We start from the raw sequence: 14,581 nt of genomic DNA on the forward strand, positions 1-14,581 counted from the left end.
CTTAACAGCAGCAAAACCTCTATCTTGTTCTTGGCTTCCTAGAAAAACAGAGTTCGTGAGAAGGGGTTTGGGTCTTTTGACTTACAGAAGCAAGGTCCGCAAGGAGAATGAGTGTGCACAAAGGAAGACAAGGCTGGGGTGGACTCTGTTCAAAGACCGGCTTCTGTCTCATTGCATGAGCCCGGGAAAATTCCCGCATCTAGAGCGGAAAGACCTTGCCTACCAAACACGTGGCCCCCTACGGTTTAGAGGTTCCTTCCAGAGGACAGCTTTCCAAAGAAGGGGAGCACACTCACTGATTGCCAATCGCATCAGGATCGCTTAATCTGCAGGCTTGCCCCAGACCCGAGTCTGTCAGAGTCGTCCTGTCAGAAAACTGGGGCCATAACACCAGGAGGAAGTGAGTAGGACTAATAATACACCAGAAACACCAGCAGCTAAATACTGCACCGACACTGGGCAGCGCTAGATGCGCCTGGCTCAAGGCGCACAAACTTGGAATCCTGAGATGGCGGGGCAGGTGCGGGGACTCTCGGTGGCACCGGAAGCGAGGCTCCCGAATGGATCAGCCGGGGATTCCGTGGACCTTTGGGTTCGGGAGGAGGCAGGGACTCCCGGGAGAATCACCCCGGGGCCGGTCCGCGGGGAACGTCGTCAGGGAGCGACCGCGGGCACTCGCCACTCTGACGTACTTCCTGTGCGCTGGGGCTGGCGAGGCAGGCTGGGAGGGAGCTCTTGACAGTCCGGGTGTGGGCTCTGGGTGCGGGTTTGCAACGCCCGCTGTTACACTAAGTTTCGGGCCGACCGGCCCAGCGGCAGGGCAGAATGCGGCTGGGCTCCGGGGCCTTCGCTGCCAGCTGCGTAGCGATTGAGGTGATCGGGGTCGCGATATTTATTCGGGGATTCTTCCCAGCTCCTGTTCGTTCCTCTGCTAGACCAGAGCACGATGCAGAGACCCCAGCGCCCGAACCCGTAGCAGGTATAGCCCCCCGCCCCCATCTCGGTGGTTCCCGCTTTCATTCTGCCCCACCACGGAAACAATTTGTATTGTTTTAGTGTTGTTTGTGTATCATACACCTTCGAGGCATTCGCAGCCTCCCGCCCCATGTCGACCTATGTGATAATCAGAGGATTCCCAGAGTAACTCCGACTTTGCGTCTTGTTTGCCGCTGTTCAGTGATTCGTACCCCTTTTCCTAATAATCCTTTCAATCACTACCAATTTAGGTTTCCAGTTTTGGACCCATAGGGCATAACAGGTGATGTTTCTTCAGATCTCCTCCAGTTTTCTACAACTCTCCCCCAGAAGACCTCCCGGCCCTCAGTGCTTAGGGCCTCTCTGCATTAGCACCCTAGTAGCCTCACCAACACAGAAATAAACACCTGATACCCACTCCGCTGCAGTGAAACAGGTCCATATAATCACAGCCACTGGACATGTAAACCCATAGGTTCACTGCCTGCAAGACTAGGCTTTAGGGCAAGCTCAGGGAGGCACAGTTTCCAACTGTATGTCTCTTAGGTAGAAGTGGCCCTGTCCTGGACTCTTCACCTTGCTAAGAGTAGTGCACTACACATTCCTGGGATACCTACTCATTGTTAACATACTGTCCAGCCTAGCCAGGAGATGCCCTTCTTGGTAGTCACCTGCAGGCTGGTTACAACCCTTGAAGGAACCTTCACAGTTGTCTTGTTTGGTTTCTTAGAAAATTAACACAACACTGGCTACCCAAAATGGGCCTTCTTTCAGGTTGAAATAGATTTGATGTGTGCTAGAAGAACAAAGGAAAAAGACATTGAAGGCAATGGAGTGCTGAATGGAGTTTAAAATTTAATTTCCCCTTTTCTAAATACTTTTAGGAGTCCGTTCGAACTGGACCAAGCTGCCACCACCTCTCTTCAGTAAAGTGGTTATTGTGTTGATAGATGCATTAAGAGATGATTTTGTGTTTGGGTCGAAAGGTGTGAAGTATATGCCCTACACAACGTATCTGGTAGAAAAAGGAGCATCTCATAGCTTTGTGGCTGAGGCAAAGCCACCCACAGTTACTATGCCTCGAATCAAGGTAAATTTAACTTGGTTAAATTTTATGAATCATGACTTGGCTCTTTTGAAGGTTTAGAGCGATTATTTAACCGACTTGGAGACCCTGTTTTAATAACATGGGAAATATTTCAGTGTTGTCAGTGTTGCTGGGCAGTGGGGTGCTGAGGAAATCCCATAATAAGGTAATCTTTTTACCCCTTGTTAAGTAGCTGAAGTTCATCCCTCATGGAAAGGGGGAGGGATTTAGAACCAGATTTTCCAGGCCACCGTAGTCCAGGAGGTATCCTCCTTTGTGGTGGCCTATTGTGTTCCTTAGTCGTCAGGCTTGAGGGAGCCTTTGGGCATATTCAGCCTAGTTCATTAACTGTATATACAAGAAGACAAACTCGGTCAAGTTAAATTATTTGTCAGAATTATACAAAATGATCAAAGAACTATGAACTGGTCTGAAGAGCTGTTACTTCTACTACATAATTTGTTGTTCAGTCTGATGAGGGCACTTCTGAAGTGCATTGTGCTTTACCTAAGAATTGTGGCGGGGGTGGGGGGTGGGGAGGCTGGAGAAATGGCTCAGAGGTTAAGAACACTGACTGCTCTTTCAGAGGTCCTGAGTTCAATTCCCAGCAACCACATGGTGGCTCATGACCATCTGCAATGGGATATGATGCCCAGTTCTGGTGTGTCTGAAGACAGCTACAGTGTACTCATATAAATAAAATAAAATTAAAAAAGAAGAGGAGGAGGAGGAAGTACTTAGCAACTACTAGGTGTTGATACTCTAATGAATATACATTTGGGGGAAACTGATTTCATGTGGCTTGTCGTCTCTATGGATGTACAAAGGCATTGGACAAACAAGCATTCAAAGAAACATGTAGTTACATTGCAATGAGTGCCTGAGGAAAGAGCAGTGTACAGTTCTGCTGGAGAGATAGGAGTGCAGCTGAGGTCATGGAGCCTGAAAAGCCTGTTTGAAGAAATTACACTCAAAAAGCCACTATTAGGAGGAGTAGGAGAGTGTTGGCAGAAAGGACCAGAAGTGTCTGAAAATCTGCGGCTGCGTTAAATAAAACATTTATTTCATTTTATGTGTATGAGTGTTTTGCCTGCATGCATGTAGGTGCACCACAGAAGGCAGAAAAGAGTATTACATCCATTGAGACTGGAGTTACAGGAGATTGTGAGCTGTCATGAACTGAACCCAGGCTGTCTGCAAGAGTGTCAAGTGCTCTTAACTATTGAGCAGTCTTTCAAGGCCCTAAAGATTTTCTTTTCTTTTCTTTTCTTTTCTTTTCTTTTCTTTTCTTTTCTTTTCTTTTCTTTTCTTTTCTTTTCTTTTCCTTTCTTCTCTTCTCTTCTCTTCTCTTCTCTTTTCTTTCTTTCTTTCTTTCTTTCTTTCTTTCTTTCTTTCTTTCTTTCTTAAGATTCATTTATTTATTTTATTTATTTAATGTACTCACCATTGCTCTCTTCAGACACACCAGAAGAGGGCATCAGACCCCATTGCAGATGGTCATGAGCCACCATGTGGTTGCTGGGAATTGAACTTAGAACCTCTGAAAGTTTTGTCAGTGCTCTTAACCACTGAGCCATCTCTCCAGCCCCTTTTCAAATTCTTTTATTGTATTTTTTTTTCAAATTCTTTTATTTTTAAACCAGTCTTCCAATGGGCTTCTCTGGTCTAGTGTAGTTCAGGGCCAGACCATGATTGGCAAAAGTTCGATTGAGCCTGTCACCCATTAAGGAATCTACCCAAGGCTCATTTGTGCTGGGACATTTGACTGTCTAGGTAGTTTTCAAGTCTGATCCGCCTTTCGCTGTTTAATCAGGAACTCCACCTCAGCCAGAAGAACTAGTAGTTTTGGTTACTTCTGAGTCTCTCTAGAGTCCCAGAAATACATGCATGCTTTAAAACTTGTCTGGAGTTGTCTTCCTTCCCGGAGCCCTGTTTCAGATTTCAAGTTGGTTTTTTTTTTTTTTTGCTTGCCACAGCCAACTGTAATGGAGTCATTATCAGATCAAGTAGAGAAGGAAGGAGATAGGAAAAACCATAGGGACAGTGTTTGCTTGAGCATGCCTATACAGCTCATTACATGATTTTGGTGACAGTTAAAGCTCCAAGGTAACTGCTTTTGATAGTTTTTATTGGTTTCCCATTGCTCTCGGGGTGCAGGGGAAGGGGTGCCAAACTCCTCAATTCTGCCATTCTGGAAGTCTGGTTGGTTTAAATTGACATTTTTGGCTAGTGATAAAACTCAACATTAGAGCACTTGTCTAGCATATGTATAGCACTGAGTTCAAGTTCTAGAATCTTAAAAATGGAGTTTGCATTTATTTGCCACTGAAAAATTCTTTTCAGAATTCTGTAGGCATTACAGAGATTCCTGTTCTTTTCACCACAAACCTCTGGATGTTGATATTTTCGGTGGTGATAGAACTCCAAATTATGAAGATTCACTACTATTACTGTGGCTTGTAGGGTCTGTGGTAAAAGTGGGGGAGAATATTGACTCTCCTCTAACCAGGAAGGTAGGCGATCTCACAGCCACCATCTGTTATGTGGTGCAGTATTGTAGGTGTGATTGATGTTCCGCTGACATTCTTGGCCCAGTTCACTTTGAGAACTGTATACAAGCAGGGTTTCTTCCTTAAAAAAAGATATTAGATTTGCTGGGTTGTTAGGGTTTGCTTGTTAACGAGCTTGCTGTACAAAAGGCAGGTTAAATCTTATGTGAAACCCTGACAAAGAGTCTGAATATACAGGCTCATGTTATCAGTGTTTATACACATGTTAGTATTAACTTTGTCAATAAGACATAGCTGGTACTGTGTCTAACTATTATTGTCATCTTCACTATCTTACCAATGTAAGGATTCCCTGAACCATGTTCATTAAATAATCAAGTCTTCAATATTGAGTTTGATATATTGGTCCAAAGTCCGTGTCCTATCTTGCTCTCCTCCCCTGCCCACTTGCCTCCTAGCTTTGACTCTGGTCTCTAGAATAGGGCCTACCGTAGGTTCGTACCCACCTGTTTGACCCCCAACTGATCTTCCTGTCTCTTGTGCTTTACTTTTGGATCTGTAATCTAAGTCTTGACATGTTTCTTTCTACAGGCATTGATGACAGGAAGTCTCCCTGGCTTTGTTGATGTCATCAGGAATCTCAATTCTCCTGTGCTCCTAGAAGACAATGTGTTAAGACAGGCAAAAGCTGCTGGGAAAAGAATTATCTTTTATGGAGATGAAACATGGGTTAAATTATTCCCAAAGCACTTTGTGGAATATGATGGGACAACATCATTCTTTGTGTCAGATTATATAGAGGTCTGTCTGTCTGTCTCTGTGTCACTTTGTCACTCTGTGTCACTCTGTGTCTCTGTCTCTCTCTCTCTCTCTTCTCCTTCCTTTCCCCCTCTCTTTCCCTCCCCCTCCCCAAGCTCCCATGCTGCCTAGGTAAGGGTAGAACTTGATGTGTAGCAAAGGCCATTCTTGAACTCTCTATACTCATAGCTCCTTCTCCAGAGTGCTGGGCTTACAGCATGCACCTACATGCCTCATTTCAGAGGTCAGTTTCTTAAAAACAGAAGCATTCTACCTTAGGTAGAGTTGGATGCTACCATTTAGAGGTGATGCTGTTTTCTGTGTGGTATTTTTTTAATTTATTGAATGGTATGGCAAGATTATAAAATCATTCATTCCTGTAATCAATTGTAAATGGTAGCATAAACCTGGTGCAAGAGTGAACCAAGGTATGTAGGCCCCAGCATGCTAAATAGTTGGACAGACATTGAGGGCACAGAAGATCAGGAAGGGTGCTACAGCCCAGCAGCTACATCATTGAATGAGTGAGGACTCACGGGCAGAAAGGGAGGCAGCAGAACAAAGTTATGAGTCCAGTACATGCCCATGATATGTGAGTCAGGTATGTGAAGGCTGGGCCTGTGGCAGAGGAGGTAATGTACGTGCTATCTGTGTAGCCCTACAATAAGAATCTCAGTTTAGTTTGGGGTTTGGCCAGTCTTTGAGTGTATGTGGTCTCACTGGCACCTTTCCTAGAGTGATAAACCCTTTCCACAATTGACCAGGGCAGGTACGGTGTGAATTTTCAGTAGTGACAAGTTTTCACACTGTGCTATCAGGTGGAAATACTTTTCTCTGTGGTCCATGTTTTATTGGGAAGAAAGTGAAGACCCAGGGCTAAGCAGGATGCTAGCTCTACTAGGAGCTGTTTACCTGCTCACATTGCCATGATGTTTGCTTCGGAAGTAGGAGATGTTATAAGTGTTCTGTTCTTTCCAAGAATAGCCTTTATGTAGGACTGCTACTTATTCCTAGCTGTACTGTATTGTCTTGGCTGGCTGCCTTTCACCCTTTATTCACCCCTTATTTTACCCTTTATTAGTCTTGGTGCTTGTTTAGTTTATTTATTCAGCTTTAGTTAAGACCAGCAATGGTCTTTCCTAATTTAAATTATTTGTATAATATGTTTGTCACAAGCTAGAGACATTAAAAAGAATAGGCATAAGAACTTAGTCTAATACTAATATTCATTTTTTTAAAAAATAACTTTGGGGCTTTTGTTTTTTTAATTTCTATGAGTTACCTAAGATTAATTCCTGATGATCTAGGAAAAATTGGATGCACTGTTTATATGTACTTCCTCCCTCCCTTTGAAGGTGGATAAAAATGTCACAAGGCATTTGGACAAAGTATTAAAAAGAGGAGACTGGGATGTGTTAATCCTTCACTATCTAGGACTGGATCACATTGGCCACATTTCTGGGCCCAACAGCCCCCTGATTGGTCACAAGCTCAGCGAAATGGACAGTGTGCTGATGAAGATCCACACTTCACTGCTGTCGAAGGTAAGGCTTACTGTGGTGCATCGCATGATGATGAAAGTCCTTGTGGCCAGTATTCCTAGGATGAATAGAAATGACTGAGAGGGTAGCATGCCCATTCTCAGCCAAGCAGTCATGCTTTTGCCATAGGGACCTTCCAGGTCACTGTTCCTAGGATGCTACTATTGATAGAGTTACACCCTGGCTAGGGAAGAAACATGAGAAATATAGTAAACAATATAAATGTGCCAAAAAAAGGAGTTGCTATCGAGGAAAAACATGGGCAGGAGGAGCTAGCACCCTGTTTGGGGTGGGTGGGTGGGTATGGTTTTAAATAGTATATTCAGGACCATCTTTCTGGAAAAGTATTCCACGTGAATAGAGACTTGAAGAGAGGGAGGGACAGATAGATACTATTTGTGTGGATGTGTGTCAGGTACAAAGCATTGAGGGTCAAGAGCCTGCCCAGTACCCCTGGAGCAGATAAGATCAAATGGCTGCAGCTCTGGGCAGAGAAGCCTGATGACCTGCCATGCCCTCCTGGATGCCATGTGTTATCTTTAAACAGCCTTTAGTTTCTTCCTTGACAGGAAACTGAGGCAGGAGGAGTCATGTTCCCACAGTTTGGAAATGACAGATACCCTGCTGTTAGTGGTCATAAACACAACCCTTATGTACTCTGAGCTACGTACTGCTCTTGATTCACCTGTCACATGCACCTGTAACATGTAACATGATTCACTTGGACCCTTTGGTATGACTGTAACTTCACTGAAAGAGATTTAAAGCTTTAAGGTGAAGGTCCTATTTATGAGCTAAAGTGAAGCTCTGTAGTTGTTTCCTTTGCAGGACCATATATGTTCTTGTAAGACAAGTACAGCTGACAGGTTCCTCTTTACCTTACAGGACAGAGAGACTCTCTTACCCAGTTTGCTGGTTCTCTGTGGTGACCATGGAATGTCTGAGACTGGGAGCCATGGGGCCTCTTCCACTGAGGAAGTGAGCACACCTCTGCTCCTAATCAGCTCTGCATTTGAAAGAAAACCTGGTGAGAATTAGGAATGATTAACAGCTTAAACTATATCTGATATCAGTAATCACAAACAGTGTGAAAAATGGAAGGGGTAACGGGCAGTCAGAACTTATCATTTATATTCTTTATAAATACTTTTCTGTAAGAATTCTGTTGCAGAAATCTATACTATCTAGGTATGGAACTACTCAAAATTTGCCTTGGCCTAGTGAGGTGGCCCAGTGGGTAGGGGCACTTATGGCCAAGTATGACTACTTGAATTCTATCTCTGGAACCCCTGGAGGAAGGAGAGAAGTCACTCTCTCAAGTTGTCCTTTGACCTGGATGGAATGTATGTGACCATACGCATACACACATATACAAAGCCCTGGCTGTCCTGGAACTCCCTCTATAGACCATGCTGGTTCAAACTCACGAAATCTGTCTGCCTCTGCCTCCCGAGTGCTGGAATTAAAGGCATGTGCACTCTCTGCCCAGCTTAAAAAAATTTTTTTTTGTTTTTTGTTTTTTTTTTTTCGAGACAGGGTTTCTCTGTATAGCCATGGCTGACCTGGAACTCACTTTGTAGACCAGGCTGGCCTCGAACTCAGAAATCCGCTTGCCTCTGCCTCTCAAGTGCTGGGATTAAAGGCGGGTGCCACCACCGCCTGACGTAATTCTTCTTTTTTTTTAATGAAAAATTGCCAGCAACTAATATTTAAATATTTGTAAAAGTGCTCACTATTTAAAACCCTATGTTGATAGCCAAAGTCAGGGACTCAGAGAGAGCCATGGACTAGCTAAGGCCCTATTTCTCAGTCAGATGTAATTCTCTCTTTCACCTTACCTGATATACCTGGCCTGGCTTATCCCCCTCACAGCTACATGCCCTTCTGGCCTCCACAAGACTAAACCATGCACACAGTGGGTACCATCGTTATTTCTGCAGAACATCTGGAGCCTGTGGATGCTCTCTGGTTCTGGTCCTGTAACCTAATGCATTGGGTTAGCATCTTGGTGAGTGCAAAGCCAAAATAAGTGCAGCCGGGACATGAAAGTGTGCAGAGTCATTTCCAAAACGGTGCTCTCTTGGACAGAAGCAGGGATTTAGTTAGGTAGGGAACCTATACACGTTCATATAGAGAGGTTGGCCTCTTTCTAAGCAGCCTCAATTAAAGAGTACATTCCTGAGCATGCTTAGTTTAATGTCATAATTTAAAAAGAAAAGACAATAGACACATTTTGGACTATGCAAGTCATGTAACAGTTTGTAAAAGATTAAAGTGATGGGCAGAAAGGTCGCTGGGCATGCTTAGCTTGCACCATAAGATTTTTGTTTTGATTTTTTTGGGGGGGGGCGTATTTTGTTTTGAGACAGGGTTTCTCTATGTAATACCCCTGGCTGTCCAGGACTTGATTGGTAGACCATGCTGTCTCAAACTCACAGAGATCCACCTGCCTACCAAGTGCTGGGACTAAAGGTGTGCACCACCACACCCAGCTTCATAAGTTTTTTTAAATAAGACTTTTAAAATTAAAATTACACAATCCCCCATCCTCTTTTGTTTTTTGCTTCCAATCTCTTCATGTTCCCCCTTGAAATCATGGTCTCTTTTTCTTCATTATTGTTTTATACTACACACACACACATTTTATGTGTCCTTAAATGTACAACTACAACTTCCTCAGTCTGTTTAGTGTTATATAGTTCTATATAATTTGAAGGCTAACCACTTGGTATGCCAGTAGTGCTTTGTCTGTGGAGACTGTGAACTCTATCCCTTCTATGTTAGCACGGCTATTGATATTTTACTTCTTTGGGTCTTGTTTAGGGAGCCATATTATTGGGGTGTCATGGGTGAAGCCTCACCATCATTTCTAGGAGCCACGATATTAGAGCAGATTTCCTGATCCTCTGGCTCTTACATACAGTCTTTCTGCCTCCTCTATGGAAATGTTTCCTGAGCACTTAGTTGTAGGTGCATCAGTTGTGGGTGGACACCCACCATCACTTGTTCTCTGCATTTTGACCATATGGTTTTCTGAAATGGTCTCCATCTGTTACAAAGAGAAGATTCTTTGAGGAGTGATGAGCTACACTTTTTGTGGGTTTAAGGATAAATGTTTAGAGCACGATTAGGAATTATGCTGGTTTAGTAAAATGGAGGTGTTGCATTCTCCAAAGCCTGTGGCCCAACTAACCCTGGGGAATTGATTAGTTCTCCAGTACCAGGCATGATTTCCATCTTGTTGAATGGGCTGCAAGTCCAGTTAGAAAGCTGTTGATTACCACCGGGATATGAGGCCACTATTGTACCCTTAGGGTTATCCTACAGCTGGTTCTCATGGGTTGTCATAGTTCATAGGCAGTACAGCTGGATAGGACTATGGTTGCATCCTTTTTGGAGACCTTATATATAACTGTCTCTTTTGTCTCACCAAGCTTAGAAGCTCCAGCCTTGACACCTAATTGCCTTTTGTTTCTGAGACAAAAACGGATGAGAAATGGCCTTTTTCCACCTTGGAGTGGGTAGACACTCACTCTTGTGTAGATGGTGTGAGTGATGGGGCTACATTCTAGGCTGACACCCCTTAGAGTTGCTGTTTCCTGGAGTTTGGAAGTGGGGTGGAGAAATTCGTGTGCTATAGACTCTTAAAGTTCTTACAAAAGTTCAGTAGACTTTCATAAGTGAGTGTTTCTTCAGTTGATAGATAAACTTAGATAATTCCAGACAGCGAATGGTGGCTGTTGTTTTTTATAAAGTTTGGATTATTTGCCCTTATGATTTCATAGACTGCCTTTCAACCTGCTGCTACCTGTCCTGAGTTCTTAGGTCCCAGTGGGAACCATTGGTATGGGTTGCTCCAAGGGCAAGGGGAGAATAATGCTCCCCTCGACCTCCACGAGGGGAGAGCAGGTATGTTGCTTGGTTGACTCACCACTAAGTAGGACTTGGCATATTTCATAAACTTGTTCTGTCTTCCAAACCTAAAATGGTGCCTGACAGCTTTTTCATCAATATTTGTTTATTAAAGGTTTAAAAAATTGCTGAAGTCGAGATGTTGTGGGCTTAACGGAAATGTATGAGTAGCGGAAGAACGGAGAGTAGTTCTCTGAAGTGCCTGTAGATGAAAGCCCTTTGTATTCTCTGTTCACATTACAAAGCTATACTTATGAAAGTAGTTTGTGCTGGCAAGACTGGTCAGGTTCATCAATGGAGGAAAATAAAGAGGCTAAAAATAGATTTCAACATAGAAGATTTGTTGATAATAGTGGCTTCTCATGTTAATGAGAAAAAGACAGAACACTCAGTTTATGATGTTATTATAGTTAGTCTGCCAGGTAACCTTCTGCTAAGTAATGGCGCTGCCTACCAAGCTCACTTTCTCACTAATACAGATCCATCCCAGACCCAAGCATCCTAACCTCTTCAAAGAATTCTTTATCGTGGAGATTTTCAGACCTACTAAGTGTAACCAAGCAGTGTCAGTCCCCAGGTGTAGTTCTAGACTGCAGCAGGTGCTATTCAGTTATCCCACCTGTGCACTCATTTTCCTTGTTATCTAGGATCAGACTTCAGAACCACAGATAGGCATTTTCTCTATGTGATCCCGGTTCCGTTATACATTTCAAAAATGCCATTAATTCCTTAATATCATCTAATAATGTTCAGATTTCCAGTGTCTGGCTCTTTAGGTGTCTTTGTTTGTTAGGAGCAAATAAGGTCTATACATTGTGATATGCCAGTGTGTCTCTTAGATCTCTTTTAACCTGTAAGGCTTCCAACTCTTTTAATTTACCCATTTGTTTGCTGAAAAAAATTAAATTGTCTGTTGAGTCCCCTGTGATCTGGTCCTCCCAGTCTTACTATGTAACATACCTGGCCTCTAGCTAACTCTCAGTTGTCCTGCCTCAGCCTCCTAGTGTTGCCAGTTTTTCTGTTTGGTCAGGTTTTTCTGTCACCATGGGAAGCTCCTCTAACCCAAACATTCAAGCAGACTCAGCACAGAGTTCAGTCTGGTTTGCTTTGGTCTGATCTGGTTTGGTTTGGTCTGTGCATGGCTGTTTCTAGCAGAAAAGACATATTGTTTAGATCTATTAGTTATTTTTGATTGCTATGCTCAAACACCTTAAGTTTTAGAACACTCAGCCCATCGTTGCTTGTGGAAGACATTGTGGTGGCAGGATTGTACGGTGGAATATAGCTCCTCATGTCATAGCAGACAGGAAGCAGAGACTGATAGGACCGAGCCAGGTACAATATACACCCAAGGACCCCAAGGACCTATTTCCTCTAGCTAGACCCCAGTTCCTAAGGTTTCCATAATTTCTTAAAATAGTGCTGCCTGCTGGGTACCAAGGGTTTAAATGCACCAGCCTTTGAGTAAGACAGTTTTATCCAAACTGTAACACTAGGAGTTTGTTCAGCTAGGAGTTTTCAAAGAGTAGTGTTTTAATTCTCTAAGTTTTTATATTACTTAGCTATTATTTTAGTTCTTTTATGCTATTATAACAGACTCCCAGAGATTTGATACTTTTTAAAGAAAATGAATTGATTTCTTGCTGTTCTGCAGGCTGGGAAGTCCAAGATCAAGGTATCAGAATCTAGTAAGGTTTATTCCCATCTCCCAAGATGATGCCTTAATTATCGTACCCCGAAGGGAGGGAACAGTGCATCTTCATGTGATAGAAGATAGAATAGAAAATGTTTGGGATTTTACTAAATTATAAGATGGAGGCCATTTTATAGTAGTACTAGGGCTAGTGAAACTGACAAAAAGCACCAACTCCCAACACCAAATCATTGGAGATTAAGTTTCTCTCACATAAAATTTGGGAGAATATTAAAGTTAGATCAACAAGAATAATTTTATAGGGCTGGAGAGATGGCTCAGTTGTTAAGAGCTTTTCTAGAGGTCCTGAGTTCAAACCCCAGCAACCACATGGTGGCTCGCAACCACCTGTAATGGGATCCGATGCCCGCCTCTGGTGTATCTGAAGACAGCTATAGTGTACTCATACATAAAATAAATAAAATTTTTATAAAAAAAGAATAATTTTATAAAGAAAATGACCCTGTATACGTTGGAGTTCCCAGTGATACTATTTATATAAGAGAGACAGAATTGTTCTTCCTATATATCACCAGTTTCAAATCAATTAATGAATTTATTATCCTTCAATAAATGGTCAATTAAACTTGTTTATTTTTTAGTAAAAGTGTGAATTCACAGTTTTAAGCATATTGACTAGTTTCTGTTCATTATAGCTACTATTCTTCTTTTTAAAAAACATATCTTTGGCTAATGCGAACATCTTTATTCCCAAGTCCTTGAAGCAAGACCTCAGTGGTCTCTGACCCGTCTCTTGCCCTCTGAACATTATTCCTAGCTGTCATGCCTGTGTCCTTCTCAGGGCTCATTTGTCTTCTTAGGGTACCTGGATCCTTCAAGTAGAATAGTGTTTCATAGCTAGAAGTGTAAATTTATGCTGAATTCCATTAGGTTTCTGGACAGAAAAAGAATTTTTTTTTTTCCGAGATAGGGTTTCTCTGTGTAGCCCTGGCTGTCCTGGAACTCACTCTGTAGACCAGGCTGGTCTAGAACTCAGAGATCCACCTGCCTCTGCCTCCCAAGTACTGGGATTAAAGGCATGCGCCACTACTGCCCAGCGGAAATCTTTTAAAATAAGTTTATCTTGAGTTTGCGTTGATACTTTCACCTCACATTAAGAACGATGAAATCTCCTTCTTAGATTTGCCCCGTGCTTTCTTCTGTCTGAGCTTTAGTTAGAATCCTGGTTAACATCAGCATTTGGTAGAGTTAGAACACGACATGGACTGCACTTATGTTGTCCTGCAGGAGAGCTCAGTCTTAGAAGAGGATCTGATGAAATGAAAGTAGATGTGTGTTGTGTTTGCTTTTGTTTATGTTTGTTTTCCAAGTCAAAACAATGCAAGAAAATAGCAGAAAGCACTGAAGATGATAAGCAACAACACTGAAGTAGAAAGTTTGTCTAGAAATAAATCTGACCAAATGAAATGTCTATACAACCAAAACTTACTGCAATTAAAGTAAAATCTCTGCAGACTCACACCTGTGTGTCTAAGAAGCTTTGAGCAAAGCAATCTGGGAAGACTTCCCTGGAGACCCAGATAGCTCTGTAAACCTGTTCTGGTGCTTCTGGGGTTGGGGCAGGGTGGGGGTGGGGTGTCATATTCTTTATAGACGAGAAAGTTCTCCTAGGTTACTTTTTATCAAAGGTTGTTTTGTATACTAGGGCCCTGAACCTTGAATACTACAGCCATTCTTCTTCTAAGAAGCTGGTAGGGCAGACAGCTATTGAAGGCTTAAAGACATATGGGAAGTCAGAGTCTTATTCTTGTCTTAGTCAGTGGTCATACCTGCCCAGCTGAACCCAGCCTCATCCTGCTTTCCTAAGAAAAGATCCTGCTATCATTCAGAAACCACTGCTAATACTAACTCATGTTGACTTGACATCACCTAAGTCACCATCTCTTGGACTCTGTCTGGCTACTTGTCACTTCCTTGCCCAATGCTACAATCAAAATAATTGTATTTAAAAAAATTAGACTCTCTGTCCAGTGTATTATAAGCCACTTAGGGGAAAGTGGCACTCAATGCATTTATTGACATAAAAATCAAGGGGGTGGTTTCT

The 14,581-nt window shown here is 42.7% G+C and overlaps 1 protein-coding gene across 4 annotated transcripts in view; it reads left to right on the plus strand.

The window, feature by feature from the left end:
- The first annotated feature begins 713 nt into the window (after nucleotides 1-713).
- The window catches only part of Pigg (phosphatidylinositol glycan anchor biosynthesis, class G), a 36,547-nt gene continuing 22,679 nt past the window's right edge, over nucleotides 714-14,581 (plus strand). For all 4 annotated transcript variants that reach the window (NR_163827.1, NM_001310689.2, NM_001081234.3 and 1 more), the window contains exons 1-5: nucleotides 714-979; nucleotides 1,860-2,065; nucleotides 5,164-5,373; nucleotides 6,726-6,914; nucleotides 7,797-7,938. Coding sequence is in view for 3 of the 4 variants with exons in the window: in NM_001310689.2 (NP_001297618.1) it covers nucleotides 826-979; nucleotides 1,860-2,065; nucleotides 5,164-5,373; nucleotides 6,726-6,914; nucleotides 7,797-7,938 (901 nt within the window). In the remaining variant the exon portion in view is untranslated. The remainder of the gene's footprint in view (nucleotides 980-1,859; nucleotides 2,066-5,163; nucleotides 5,374-6,725; nucleotides 6,915-7,796; nucleotides 7,939-14,581) is intronic.

Source organism: Mus musculus, chromosome 5, assembly GCF_000001635.26.
Source record: "Mus musculus strain C57BL/6J chromosome 5, GRCm38.p6 C57BL/6J".
Taxonomy (NCBI): Eukaryota; Metazoa; Chordata; class Mammalia; order Rodentia; family Muridae; genus Mus; species Mus musculus.